At 40.9% G+C, this 12,071-nt stretch overlaps 1 protein-coding gene across 2 annotated transcripts in view; it reads left to right on the forward strand.

Annotated features, from left to right (window-relative positions):
* Window positions 1–1,380: 1,380 nt before the first annotated feature.
* UGGT1 (UDP-glucose glycoprotein glucosyltransferase 1) overlaps window positions 1,381–12,071 on the forward strand; it is a 110,795-nt gene continuing 100,104 nt past the window's right edge. For both annotated transcript variants that reach the window (XM_005909980.2, XM_070359948.1), the window contains exons 1-3: window positions 1,381–1,610; window positions 6,256–6,391; window positions 10,846–10,928. In XM_005909980.2, coding sequence (XP_005910042.1) covers window positions 1,553–1,610; window positions 6,256–6,391; window positions 10,846–10,928 — 277 coding nt within the window. In that variant the 5' untranslated portion in view covers window positions 1,381–1,552. The remainder of the gene's footprint in view (window positions 1,611–6,255; window positions 6,392–10,845; window positions 10,929–12,071) is intronic.

The raw sequence follows: 12,071 nt of genomic DNA on the forward strand, positions 1-12,071 counted from the left end.
GAACTGTGATGTAAACTATGTACTTTAGTAATAATGTATTTGTATTATTTCCACAAATAATACTAACAATCAGTTAGTTGTATGCTATAACTAAGCAAGTATTGGTGTTATTCATGCATCAATAGCAGACAACCAAGTTAAAACAGAGTGAAAAACTAACTCTGTATTGTGGTTAAACAATTCATTTTTAATGAAATTATCACTTGAAATGACTTTAAAAGGCATACAAAATACACAATGGAAAACTTCTAACACAAAATCTCTCTGAAGAAATATATTTTGAAACAATCATTTTCATTCCTTAAATTTTTTTGAAATTTAGTCTAGCAAGGAACAGAAAACCCAACAGTCAGCTACAGTTCTTAAGCACAGTACAAACATATAGGTATCAGACTAAGACAAGTGTTTTTTACTACTTGTTCTGCCACTCTCAAGGGACGGACTGTTTGCACCATATAACCATAAGTCAGTTAATATTTTACACTTTTTATTTAGGTACGTACAAAAATATGTTTGGCTTTTTAGCTCACTTTATTAGTTACAATATATCGCCCAAAGACTTATTCATTTCTGGGTGGCTAAAATGACCTGCCCAGTGTCATAATTCTAAAAGTATTTTACATAGTAATTTATATTTGCCAAAAAGTAATTCAAAGGACAAAGTAACCCTTGCAGATTAAGCTGTCACTTCCTATACAAAATAAGCAAAAACATCTCATGAAATTAAAAAAAAAAATTCTTTTCTCTGCTGCCTGGAACGGAAGCTATCCAAGAGTTTGAGATAAAGTCTAAGAAACTCAGAAACATTAAGTCGTTTGGTCCTTTACGATTCAACAGTGCTTTTAACGGACGAGTTTAAGGAAGTGGATTCTATCCAGTCTCTTCATGTGGTAAAGCTTTTGTGTCTCAGTTGTCCCCTTGCTGCTGCTGCCGCTAAGTCGCTTCAGTCGTGTCCGACTCGGTGCGACCCCATGGACGGCAGCCCACCAGGCTCCCCCGTCCCTGGGATTCTCCAGGCAAGAACACTGGAGTGGGCTGCCATTTCCATCTCCAATGCATGAAAGTGAAAACTGCAAGTGAAGTCGCTCAGTCGTGTACGACTCTTAGTGACCCCATGGACCGCAGCCTACCAGGCTCCTCCGTCCATGGGATTTTCCAGGCAAGAGCACTGGAGTGGCTTGCCATTGCCTTCTCCCAGTTCCCTTACACGTTCACACAACCTCAAAGAACAGCGCCTCCCAAACCAAACGGAACCTCCGGAAGCAAGGAGAGAGGCGGAACCTCTTCGGAAGTAAGATGGCAGTAGCGTGGCGCTCTGGGCGGCCCTGGCCACGACTCTGTAGCCGGAAGTCCTCCGGCGCTAGCCAGTAGGAAGCGGAAGTAAAGGGCGGTCGGCAGCTGGTCTCTCCTTTGCGAGGCCGGCTTGTGAGCAGAGCCGCGGGAAAGGCGCGTGTCGGCCGCTCACTGGCGCAGCTGCTGCCGCCTGCGCCGCTGTCCTGCCCCGCCCCGGCGTTGTCGCAGGTGCCGTCGCGGACAGAGCGCGGCCCCTGGCATGGGCTGGCAAGGGGATGAGAGCGGCGCGTGTGCTGCAGCTGCAAGACCAGTGACAGGTACCCCTGGGGTTGGAGTGGGGAGGTCTCGCCGGCGGAGAGAGGGTCTGGGGAGCGAGGCCACCGTGTGTCTCGGTCACCTTGATCTTCCAATTCTTTCCTGACTCAGTTTCCCCTCCTGTGTCTCAGCCCTTCCTCTCTGTTCGAGTCCCTTTAGAAGTCCTTCAGTGTTTTCTGGGGAAATCCGGTTTCTGCGAGGTTGGCCGCGGACTCTTTTCATCGGTTTTGCGCCTTCATTGGAGAGCTTTGAAACCCGTGTGCCCAAGTGCAGACGGAGGTGGGGGACGTGTCCTAACACGAATTCAGACCAAGCTTGACCCCAAGGAGGTTGAGAGCCAGCGGTTTGCAGGACTCCGGTGGGAAAAAGATGGATCTTTTTATAGATTTCTGTTTTCCCTAAAATGAATTCGGGTGGTGAATTTTGTTTACCGTTTTCGTTTGTTTCAAGGATCTGTTGACTGGAAATTGGATGATCCGGTTTCACTTTTAGCCTGGGACCTGCCAGAAGAATAAGATCCGCGTACATCGCCAATGAGTTATGGGCGTGAGCTCTTCAGTGTTCCTTGGCCAGAATCTAGATTGTTTTGCATTTTTTGCCAGATTTGAAAACTAGCATAGTTTGTTCATTTGAAGTCTTGGGGTCTTATGCCTTACTGTGTGCTAACTATTTTGAAAACATTCATCATACACTTGGCCAGACAATTTTAGTGTGATATTTGAAGACGTTTTAAATAGCTATATGATAGCAACATAAAGGAAAAGGCAATGGCACCCTACTCCAGTACTCTTACCTGGAAAATCCCGTGGATGGAGGAGCCTGGTAGGCTGTAGTCCATGGGGTCGCTGAGAGTGGGGCACGACTGAGCGACCTCTCTTTCACTTTTCACTTTCATGCATTGGAGAAGGAAATGGCAACCCACTCCAGTGTTCTTGCCTGGAGAATCCCAGGGACGGGGGAGTCTGGTGGGCTGCCCTCTATGGGATCGCAGAGTCGGACACGACTGAAGTTACTTAGCAGCAGCAGCAGCATAAAAGTTGGGTTGATTGTAGCCTTTCCGTTTGACTTGCTTTTGATATACTTAGCTGGAACTTATTTTTAATAAGGGAAATAAGCATTGCTTTCTACAGTACTATAACTCCCTTCACAGTGTGTGTTCAACTTGAGGGGACTAGATTGAACTATGGAGAAAATTCTAGGTATAAATGTATATTAATTTAATTATTTCAGAAGTAAATTTATTTCTCAAGAAAGGTAACTTCCTAATATTTTTCCTTGCTGTTGTCATATATGTTGAAACTCATCTATTAACCTGAACCTTTAAGTGTTTTTTTGAGTTCATTAGCTATTTTCTTCAGTTTAAAAATGGAAAAAGTTGGTGATGACTTAGAACTTTATGCCTTTTCTATTTTTCAAAAGTGATAAACACTTGCCAGAATATAACTGATGAATACTTTAAATAAACGAGCAAGAGATAGTGTCTTTAATTTAAAGAAGCCAGGCCACACGTTAGATCTTATAGATGAATCATTTGGGCCTGGAACTTACTAAAGACTTTTTAATTTATGCATCATGCCATAAGCGTGATGCCTGTAATCATGCAGTGCCACACTGAAGATTCTGCCAACCGTTAGTTTGCAGACTACTCCTCTTAATAAGCAACCCTGAAGGACTACTAGGGTCAGAGTGATATGGGATCTCGGCAAATGAAGGTATCCTCAAATAAATGACCACTCAGAAAGGTTCTTATTTTGACTTCTGTGAACAGTCTTTTCCTCTGGTGTTACCTGTGGTATCAAGGATGTGGGGTTTGGGTATGGGAAAGCTGTTCATTAATGTATGGCTTTCCTCCCTTTTCCATCTCTAATGATGCTCTGCGGCACCCCAAGAACTCTCTCTGTGTCTTTAAAACAGGTCTAGGGGATCTCGGGGTGAGTCATGATGCGTAGTTTTCATTTTCACCCTTGTTAAGTCCTAGGCTTTCTGAGCGCCTTTGCGTTTGGTGCCACATCCCTTTTTCTCCCAGATCTTTTCATTCATCTGTTAATGAACAGAGTCTGTTTGTTTATGTTGAGGGCCTCCTGTGTTCCAGGCATTATGCTAGGCATGTGATTGTGACAAACAAAACTCCCTGCTCTTGAGGAGCTCACATTCTGTCCCCAAAGTCAGTCCCAGTATGGACCTGTCAGGCTGGTTGCTTGATTGCTCCCTTGGTTCCTTGGTTTTAAGGTGAAACTGTACCTCTCTTGGCCATTTGGGACCCAAAGACTCTGCCCTAGAAATCCTTGAACTTGTCTTGGGTCTCGTAATAAAGTTGTATGCTCAGTCTAGGTCTGGATGTTAAGAACCCCTTCTTAAAGCCAGGGCAGAGAGCATGGTATTGTAGAACTTTTAAAAACAGGCATGTGTAGGTTCTAAGTATTGCTATTTATTAGGCAAGTTACTTAGCCTCTCTGAATTCCCATTTTCCTATTTTTAAAGTGGGGGTGATAGTGTTTCACCCATCATGCAGCGTATTTATGGACTCTCTGCCATTTGCCAGCCACTGCTGTTTACTGAGGTGAGCTGGGGAACGTGCTGTTTGCAGAGCTCTTGGCAGTGGCGCAGTCAGAGTGATCCCGCCTCTAGTAATTGCTCAGTAAATGTGGGTGTCTGCTCGGGTGAGTGGGGAGGAGCCTCCTCCTCACTCTCTGCATGCGGTCCATCTGGGAGTACTGTTAAGTGGCATCCAGTTTCTCATCTGGAATCATCACTGCTGGGGGTAACATGTCTAGGTCCCTGCAGGAAAAATTGTGAACACAGCTGGAGCATTATTGCTGCTTGAACATAGTTCATATGCGCTGCCTCTGGTTTAGAAACTTACTGATTTGGGGTAGGATTTTAAAAAATTTTTGTTGGCGCAGTGGTAAAGAACCTGCTTGCACATGCAGGAGACACGGGTTCAGTCCCTGGGTTGCGAAGATCCCCTTGAGGAGGAAATGGCAACCTGCTCCAGTATTCTTGCCTGGAAAATTCCATGGACAGAGGAGCCTGGTGGGCTACAGTCCATGGGGTCACCGAGATGGACACAACTGAGCAGGCAGGCACTATGGCTGATCTACAATGTTGTGTTAGTCGTTGCTGTACAGCAAAGTGTTTTTTCCCCCCCAGCCACAGAGGATACGTTTCCAAGGAATGTTTTTGGGGCCTTGTGATAGTGATGAGCTGTTATTCTATAGTTTAGAACATAGTTTCTAGCTTCTCTTCCTTATGACATATTTTGCTAGAGCAGTTTAGTTTTTGTGTAGTACTTGGCACATGCTTGGCACAGTACAAAAAGTAACTTTCAGCTGCAAAGTGACTTTTGTTACAAAGTGATTTCATGTTGCCTTCTCATTCTCCCCCATGGCAGTTACTGTTATTCTTATTTTAGAGAGTGGGAGACTAAAGGTAAGGGCGGAGGAGTTATTAGGTAACATGCTTGGGGTTAAACTGTTGGTAACTAGCAAACTCAGGAATTGATCATAGGTCTCTATTACTAACTGATGTTCTATCATGAGGAGCATGTTTCTGAGGCTGCAGTCCATGAACCTCCAGGGGAGGGTGTCTGAGAGAGTTCTTGAGTGGTCTTAAATTGTATGTAACAGTTTGGGTCCTTGCTTGCCCCTCTGCAGGAAATGTCAATAACTTTTGCTACTTCGGGAGAGGAGCCTACATCATTTCCAGTTTCCTGTCCGTGCCCCCCACCCCCCCACCCCCAACCCCCCACACACCCTCCCAAGCTAGGACTTACCTGCTAGCAGGTTTCATTGTCAGAGGTCTGGTTTGGTTAGTCCTAGTCTTTATTAATGTTGATTTTTAAAAAAATATCTGTTTATAAATGAGGCTTCCCTAGTGGCTGAGGGTAAAGAATCCACCTATAATGCAGAAGACGGGGGTTTGATCTGTGGGTCAGGAAGATTCTCTGGAGAAGGACATAGCAACCCACTTCAATATTCTTGCCTGGGAAATACTATGGATAGAGAGCCTGGCGGACTCCACGGGGTCGCAAGAGACAGACACAACTTAGCGACTGAACAACTACACATTTATAAATGGAACGTTCATATTAATTTTTTTGTTTCCCAAGAAGCCAACAGTACCTGAACTTCACACTCTTTTAAAAGCAACTTTTTGGGCTTCCCTGGTTGCTCAGTGGTGAAGAATTCACCTGCCAATGTAGAAGACATGGGTTTGATCCCTGGTCTGGAGGATCCCACATGCCATGGAGCAACTTAGCTGGCGCACCACAGCTGTTGAGTCTGTGCTTTAGAGCCTGGGAACCACAGCCACAGAGCCCCCATGCTGCAACTGCTGAGGCCCACACACCCTCGAGCCCTTGTTCCACAGCAAGAGAAGCCTATGAAATGAGAGGCTAACATCTCTGTATGGTATAGGCACCCAGGAGATGAAGTGCAGCCTTTGTAGAAAAGAGTGTAATGAACGACACACCTTTAGTTGTGTGTCAGTAATCAACTAACACCTATCGACTATCTATAGATAGTATGTGCTGTTATATTTTGGAAACATTTTTATTTCTGTCACAATCATGTTCTTTTGTGTCTCTAAGTATTAAGATTCAGGTTTAAACATCGCCTTGTAGAAAAATCTTTTTTTTTTCCTTTCTAGGACTTTGCTGTAAAATGGGCCTTCTGACTATGCTTACTGGACTATGGCTGTTTTCCTCAGTTAAGGCAGATTCAAAAGCCATTACGACCTCTCTTACAACAAAATGGTTTTCCACTCCGTTGTTATTAGAAGCCAGGTAAGAAGACATGTTTTTTCCTTTCACGTGTTTAATTGAAAATGTGGGCTCTGCCAGTGAATATTTGGGAGCTTTTAGGGAGTGGGATTCTCATTATGCATTTAGTAGGAGCCCCACTCACGTGCACCGTGCTGAGTCCCTTCACAGATTATGCTGCAGGCTAGGACTGCACTGATGGCAGATCCTGAGGGACTTCTTTAGACAGGTATACTGAATTGGTTAAGTTATTATGGTGTCTTCCAGGAAGAGTGTAAATATGCTAATAAGGGAAGAGAGTGTTGTACTTAAAGGAAAATTTCTGTTTATTTGAACAGGGTGCTAAGGGGTGTTTAATACAAGAAAGAGAAGAGATCTTGTTGAGATGCAGGTGGAGGACATACCCCTCCTGAGAACTCGGAAGGAGACAGACCCCAGATAAAAGAGTGCAGGGGGAAGCTGAGAAAGTGTCCACATCTTATCTGATGTTAGCTTCTCCAAAATCCGAATGCAGCCAAGTTGTTATCTCACAATTAAAATTGGTAGCATCTTTCACTCTTAGCATTTTCTAAAACAATGATATGTCTTAAAATCGACAGTTGTCTTTGGGCAGCATTTCCTGAAACATACTGGACCCTAGTCTCCTACCCCATCTACCTCAGTACCATCTGGGGCTTCAAGAAACTGCAAGACTGGTTCTTGCCTGTTTGCCTTCTGCCCCATGCAGCCATTTCTACTTCTGCTGTGTTCCGGGGTCTTGGTGCAGAAAATGAGTTTCAAAGGCCTAGGCTTCGAAGGGATTTAGAGTGTAGTGAATATGCAGTAAGTCACACCAAGTTTCCCACTGTTACCTCTCAAACGAGAAGAGATTCTCTGGTCTGGGGAGTATGGAAGAAAATGAAAGTTGAAGGAAACTTGACAATCCTTCAATGAACCGCAAGAAGGAGTTAGTAGACAGATTGTAGAAACCAGACGTGTGTTTTTAGGGGAAAAAAGAAAACATGCATCTCAATTTCTCAGTAAAGAAGATTGCCCAAACTTGGGGGAAAAAAAAATGTCTTAAAATTGATAAAGTAAAATATAGTCAATGATTTCTTGGAAGATTTTATAAACCAAATATACTTTTTAGTAAATGGTTGTTATATAAGTATAATCAGATACCTGTCTTTTAGTCAGTTTTTTTGTTTATAGAGGGAAGCTTATTTTTATTGTATCTCAAATAACATATAGCTAGGACCTATAGCGAATCTTTCTAAAGCATACACTTAGGTAGATGAACGATAAACATTTAGTAATTTCAGAATTTGATAGAGCTGGAAATTTGAACTGTTCATCAGTTAACTTTGTGGTCTATCTTTGTGACCTTCAACTTAGAATTTCATCTTCTCACATCTTTCCTTAATCTCTAGAAAGATGGGAGCAAAGTGTTTGTTGTGTTGATGGTGTACCTCCTAAGGAAGAGCCTCCTTTGTATTGAGGAGAGGCCGGTAGGAACATGGGACATGCGGGAGCTGGTCTTGACTTGCTGAGGAGCCTTCCAACTTTCTGCCAACAGGCTTTCTGCCGTCACTTCTCCGTGCCTCCCTCTCCTCAGCAATTAAAGGGCAGCAGAAACAAACCCCAGGCCCTGACAAACCCCTGCCTGCCCCACCAGACCCCACTCTTATATGTCATGGTGATGTTACAATAACTAGTTAGATAAATAGGCCAAGCCCCTTGTTAGATCTTGGGTGTTTATAGCAGTGAAGTGTGCAGGCATGTGAGGTCCGCGACTGCCTGGGCTAGCACTCTTATAACTAACTGAATGTTTTTTTCTTCCTTTCTGCTCATCTTATTTTGGATGATTTGCCTGGTGTCAGTCTAAGTCACTGAAATTTACTACTACTTTACAAATAAGTTTGTGCAGCTGTCTGTAATAGATGTTTTAAGATATTCTGCTTAATATTCATAACTAGGTTACATCCCATTACTCTCACTTATACTAACAAACTTACTGGCGTTTGGATATTTTCTTAGAAGAGTCTTATGGCATATACTTATGGACTTTTGAGAAAGTATGCTCAAGTTGTCAGCCTTAATTGATCAATTTTTTTCAGTTCTTTGATCTCAGTGAAGTGAGTATTATAAACTATTTCTTTCACCCCAGTTTACCCATAACAAACATAGCCCCTTTTCATGATATCCTGGCCATTTGCCATTTGGGTTCACTATTTTAGTTTTCCTTTGTAGCTATTTACAGATAGTTTGCTAGGGTAAAGGGTTGGGTAGACAACTCAAAAACATGCTGTGCTTGTTTGAAACCACTCCATATTCACCTCAGAGCTGGCTGAGGCCACCATCCTTCCCTCCCGCATCCACGGCAGACACTGATGGTGGGTCACAGCACGTCTGTGGTGGGAGGCTGAAGGGTCAGATACTTCTCCACACATCGAGGCATGCAGTTAACACAGACATTTTGCTTTCTTTGCTTCTGGCCCTTAGGGACTGAAAATATTCCCATGTGTATTCTTAGATTGGAACTGATGCTAATGAAGGGTTTGTAGCTTCTGTTTGTCCATCAATACTTAATTGAAGTAGAGCCCTGAATATGTTTTGTGCAGCTATAGTTACTAACAAAAACGTTGTATAAATAAAGTTCTGTTATTAAAATTGAAGCAATCATTTATTGAATGCATAAATATTACAATGGCCTGAGAATGCAGCTTGAAAGATTTGAGTGATAGAGACTGGAATGTAAATTCCAGATTTTTCTTTTACTACCTCTATGCCCTTAAGAAAGTTAATATATTTATAAATGGAGAAAATGTTCTATATGATATGCTCTCTCTCTGCCTGTCGCCCAGTTTTAGCAATTGTCAGCTCAAGTCCAATAACCGTCACTGTCACCACCCTCCTGCCTTCTCCCACTAAGACATTGTAAAGCAAGTCGCAGACACCGTAGAATTTCATCTGTAAAACTTGATTTTTTACTCAGTGGAATAGATATCAGAAGCTAAAAAACAATTTAGAGCAAAAAGCAAACAAATTGAAGCACACTGTAAGCAAATGGCAGCATTCCTTTTAATAGTGTCTTGTACTGTTCTTATCTTCCATGGCTTAGTTCAGTGGATCTGGTAATTAATTTTCTTGAGACTGTTTGACACTTAGACATTGTAAGACTTATTTATACATTGGGGTGAGAAAGAATGGATGTTTATGTTTTCCTGTAATTATATGAAAATTATATATTTATGTGCATATGGCCTTTGAAGGAGGGTCTTAGCTTAAGTGAACCCTTGTCTCAGAACTAATGTGTATTACTTTTCCCCCTTCTGCTCACTTATCTTGTGAATGCTGCTTTAATTCATGAATTTAGCATTTATTTACACATCATAATCTGTCTTAATACCTGTAAGACATTAATAGACTGTAAGCTATTATAAGATGTGTGTGATGTCTGTGTCAGTTGCTCGAAAGCCTAGAAAAATGCCACACTCAAGGAGGCACTAAATAATTTAATACATTATTATAATGGGTATTTTCAGAAACCTATTTTTAGAGAAGCTGTGTATTACCAGGAAATGTTTCTTATTTTTCCCATATTTCTGTGTCTAGCTGTGGAGTAGAGTGAGAGTTGTACACCCCAGTGTTGACAAGTAATGGGAAAATCTTCCTTTGGCTAGGTAAGCTGAGATCCAGATCTGTAGTTTGCTCTAAGACAGGGAAAGACCACCACTACATTGGTATGGCTTGGAGGAGAAGATAACCGATTTACATGAATCATTCAATGAGTACCTGCTTCTTCTTCTCGGGATTTTAAAGGCCCTGAATGAGGGGAAGTGTAGAATAGCCTTTATTTTATTTTAGGTCGGTACAGTAAAGTCAAGGAAAAAATTAAGATGGCATTAAGTTCTGAGACCTGATTTTATTAAATCAGTGCTAACTTTAAAATTTGATGGCCTTTAAAGTTTGGATTTATGGATGTAAAAAGATTGCAGCATGCTGCCTTCAGTCTCCTAGAGATGTTTCTAGGATTCATGTTTTCCTCAGGAGAACCTTAGGCGAAACATGTTTTGTTCTTTGTAAGTCTTTCAGAAAATGAGTGAGCAGAACTAGTACTAGAATTAGAAATTCCTAATTCTGCTTCCACTACTGACAGCATTTTCACAAATGAGATTTCATAACCTTTCTTTGTATTGGGACTTCTCTGTTGTTACAACATTTCTATTATTCTAGGCTGCTTAAGGAATACCTAAGAAGTTATTAAGTGAATAAATTATGAAGCTAATTATTAATAGCTAATTAGTAAGATGTGCCCAAATTAGAAAATATTTTATTGAAATATATTACATGTATTCATATATAATATATATTATCACAACTAAGCTTTGGACATTTGGAAACTTAAAGCTTATTTTTACTCTCCTTAGTAATATAACTTATATTGGAAGATTTTTATTAAGTTGTTTTATTTCTGATATTTCCCCCTTTTCTCTCAGTGAGTTTTTAGCAGAAGACAGTCAAGAGAAATTTTGGGATTTTGTAGAAGCCAGTCAAAATATCGGATCATCAGATCATCACGGTAAAATAGAAGCAGATGCTTCTTTGACTTTGGTGTCTGGGAATGTATTAGAAATTTGGTCTCTTTCAGAGTATGGTGGCATGGCAATTAATGAAAAACATTTTTATCTTTAGTGAGTAGAATTGTCATGGCAGCCAGCAGAGCCAACACAAACTAGTAATTATTTTTGAAAAAGTTTACAACTTTGGCAATAAGAATTGCCTTTGATTCCCACCCCCGCCCCCGCTTTGTGTTTTGTTCTTTTATGTTCTTTTATTGAAAGTGCTATGTGAATATTTTGCAGAAGTCAGATTCATTTAGAATCATTTAGCATCGACATAATAACCATCAGATTTGATTCGCTTTCTTTTGTTATGAACTTATTACTCAACTGATCTGTTATCTGTTGAGTTTCTTCTCACTGAGTGCCATCCAAAATGTTTTCCATTACGCATGCCAACCACTCACAACTAGAGTGTCAGGTGTCAAATTAATGTAAACTGTATACTGGTTTAGTTTTTGATGAGCTTTCACAAACGTTTTCTAATTCAATGTAAACTATATAGAATATGGACATTAATAGTCAAAGATGCTGATACATGAGTAGTTAAAACCTTGAATATTGCATTGACAGGCATAAGTCCTTGTGGAAGTGGAAGTGTGTAAAAATTATAAATATGTGACTGCTGTTAATGTTTGAATTGATTTTTAACTTTATGATTTAAAAAATTAGAGCATATTTAAAAAGTGAAGTCTAAATCTTTTTTGCAGTTTAAATATGTAAAAGTTTTGAACAAGCATCTGTAAGTTTTAGTTAAGTAATTTAGAGTCAACTAGAATTGTTCAGGTAACCAAAAAAATCATTTTAGTTTACAGTTTCATAAAACAAACTTATCAAAGTGGTTTTTATAGTGAAATTTGAACTCTGATATTTAAAATGAAATTTCTTCAGTATAAATGCTAGTGTGTTTTTGGTTGAAGTTAGGAGAGTATGAATTCTTGAAAGTGACCATAAAAGTATATTAAACACTTTATTTGAAATATTCATACTCCTACTACCCAAAGATAGTCACTTTTAACACTCTGGCAACATTCCCTTGTGGCTGAGACGATAAAGCATCTGCCTGCAATGCAGAAGACCTGGGTTCAATCCCTGGGTTGGGA

Source organism: Bos mutus, chromosome 2, assembly GCF_027580195.1.
Source record: "Bos mutus isolate GX-2022 chromosome 2, NWIPB_WYAK_1.1, whole genome shotgun sequence".
Classification (NCBI taxonomy): Eukaryota; Metazoa; Chordata; class Mammalia; order Artiodactyla; family Bovidae; genus Bos; species Bos mutus.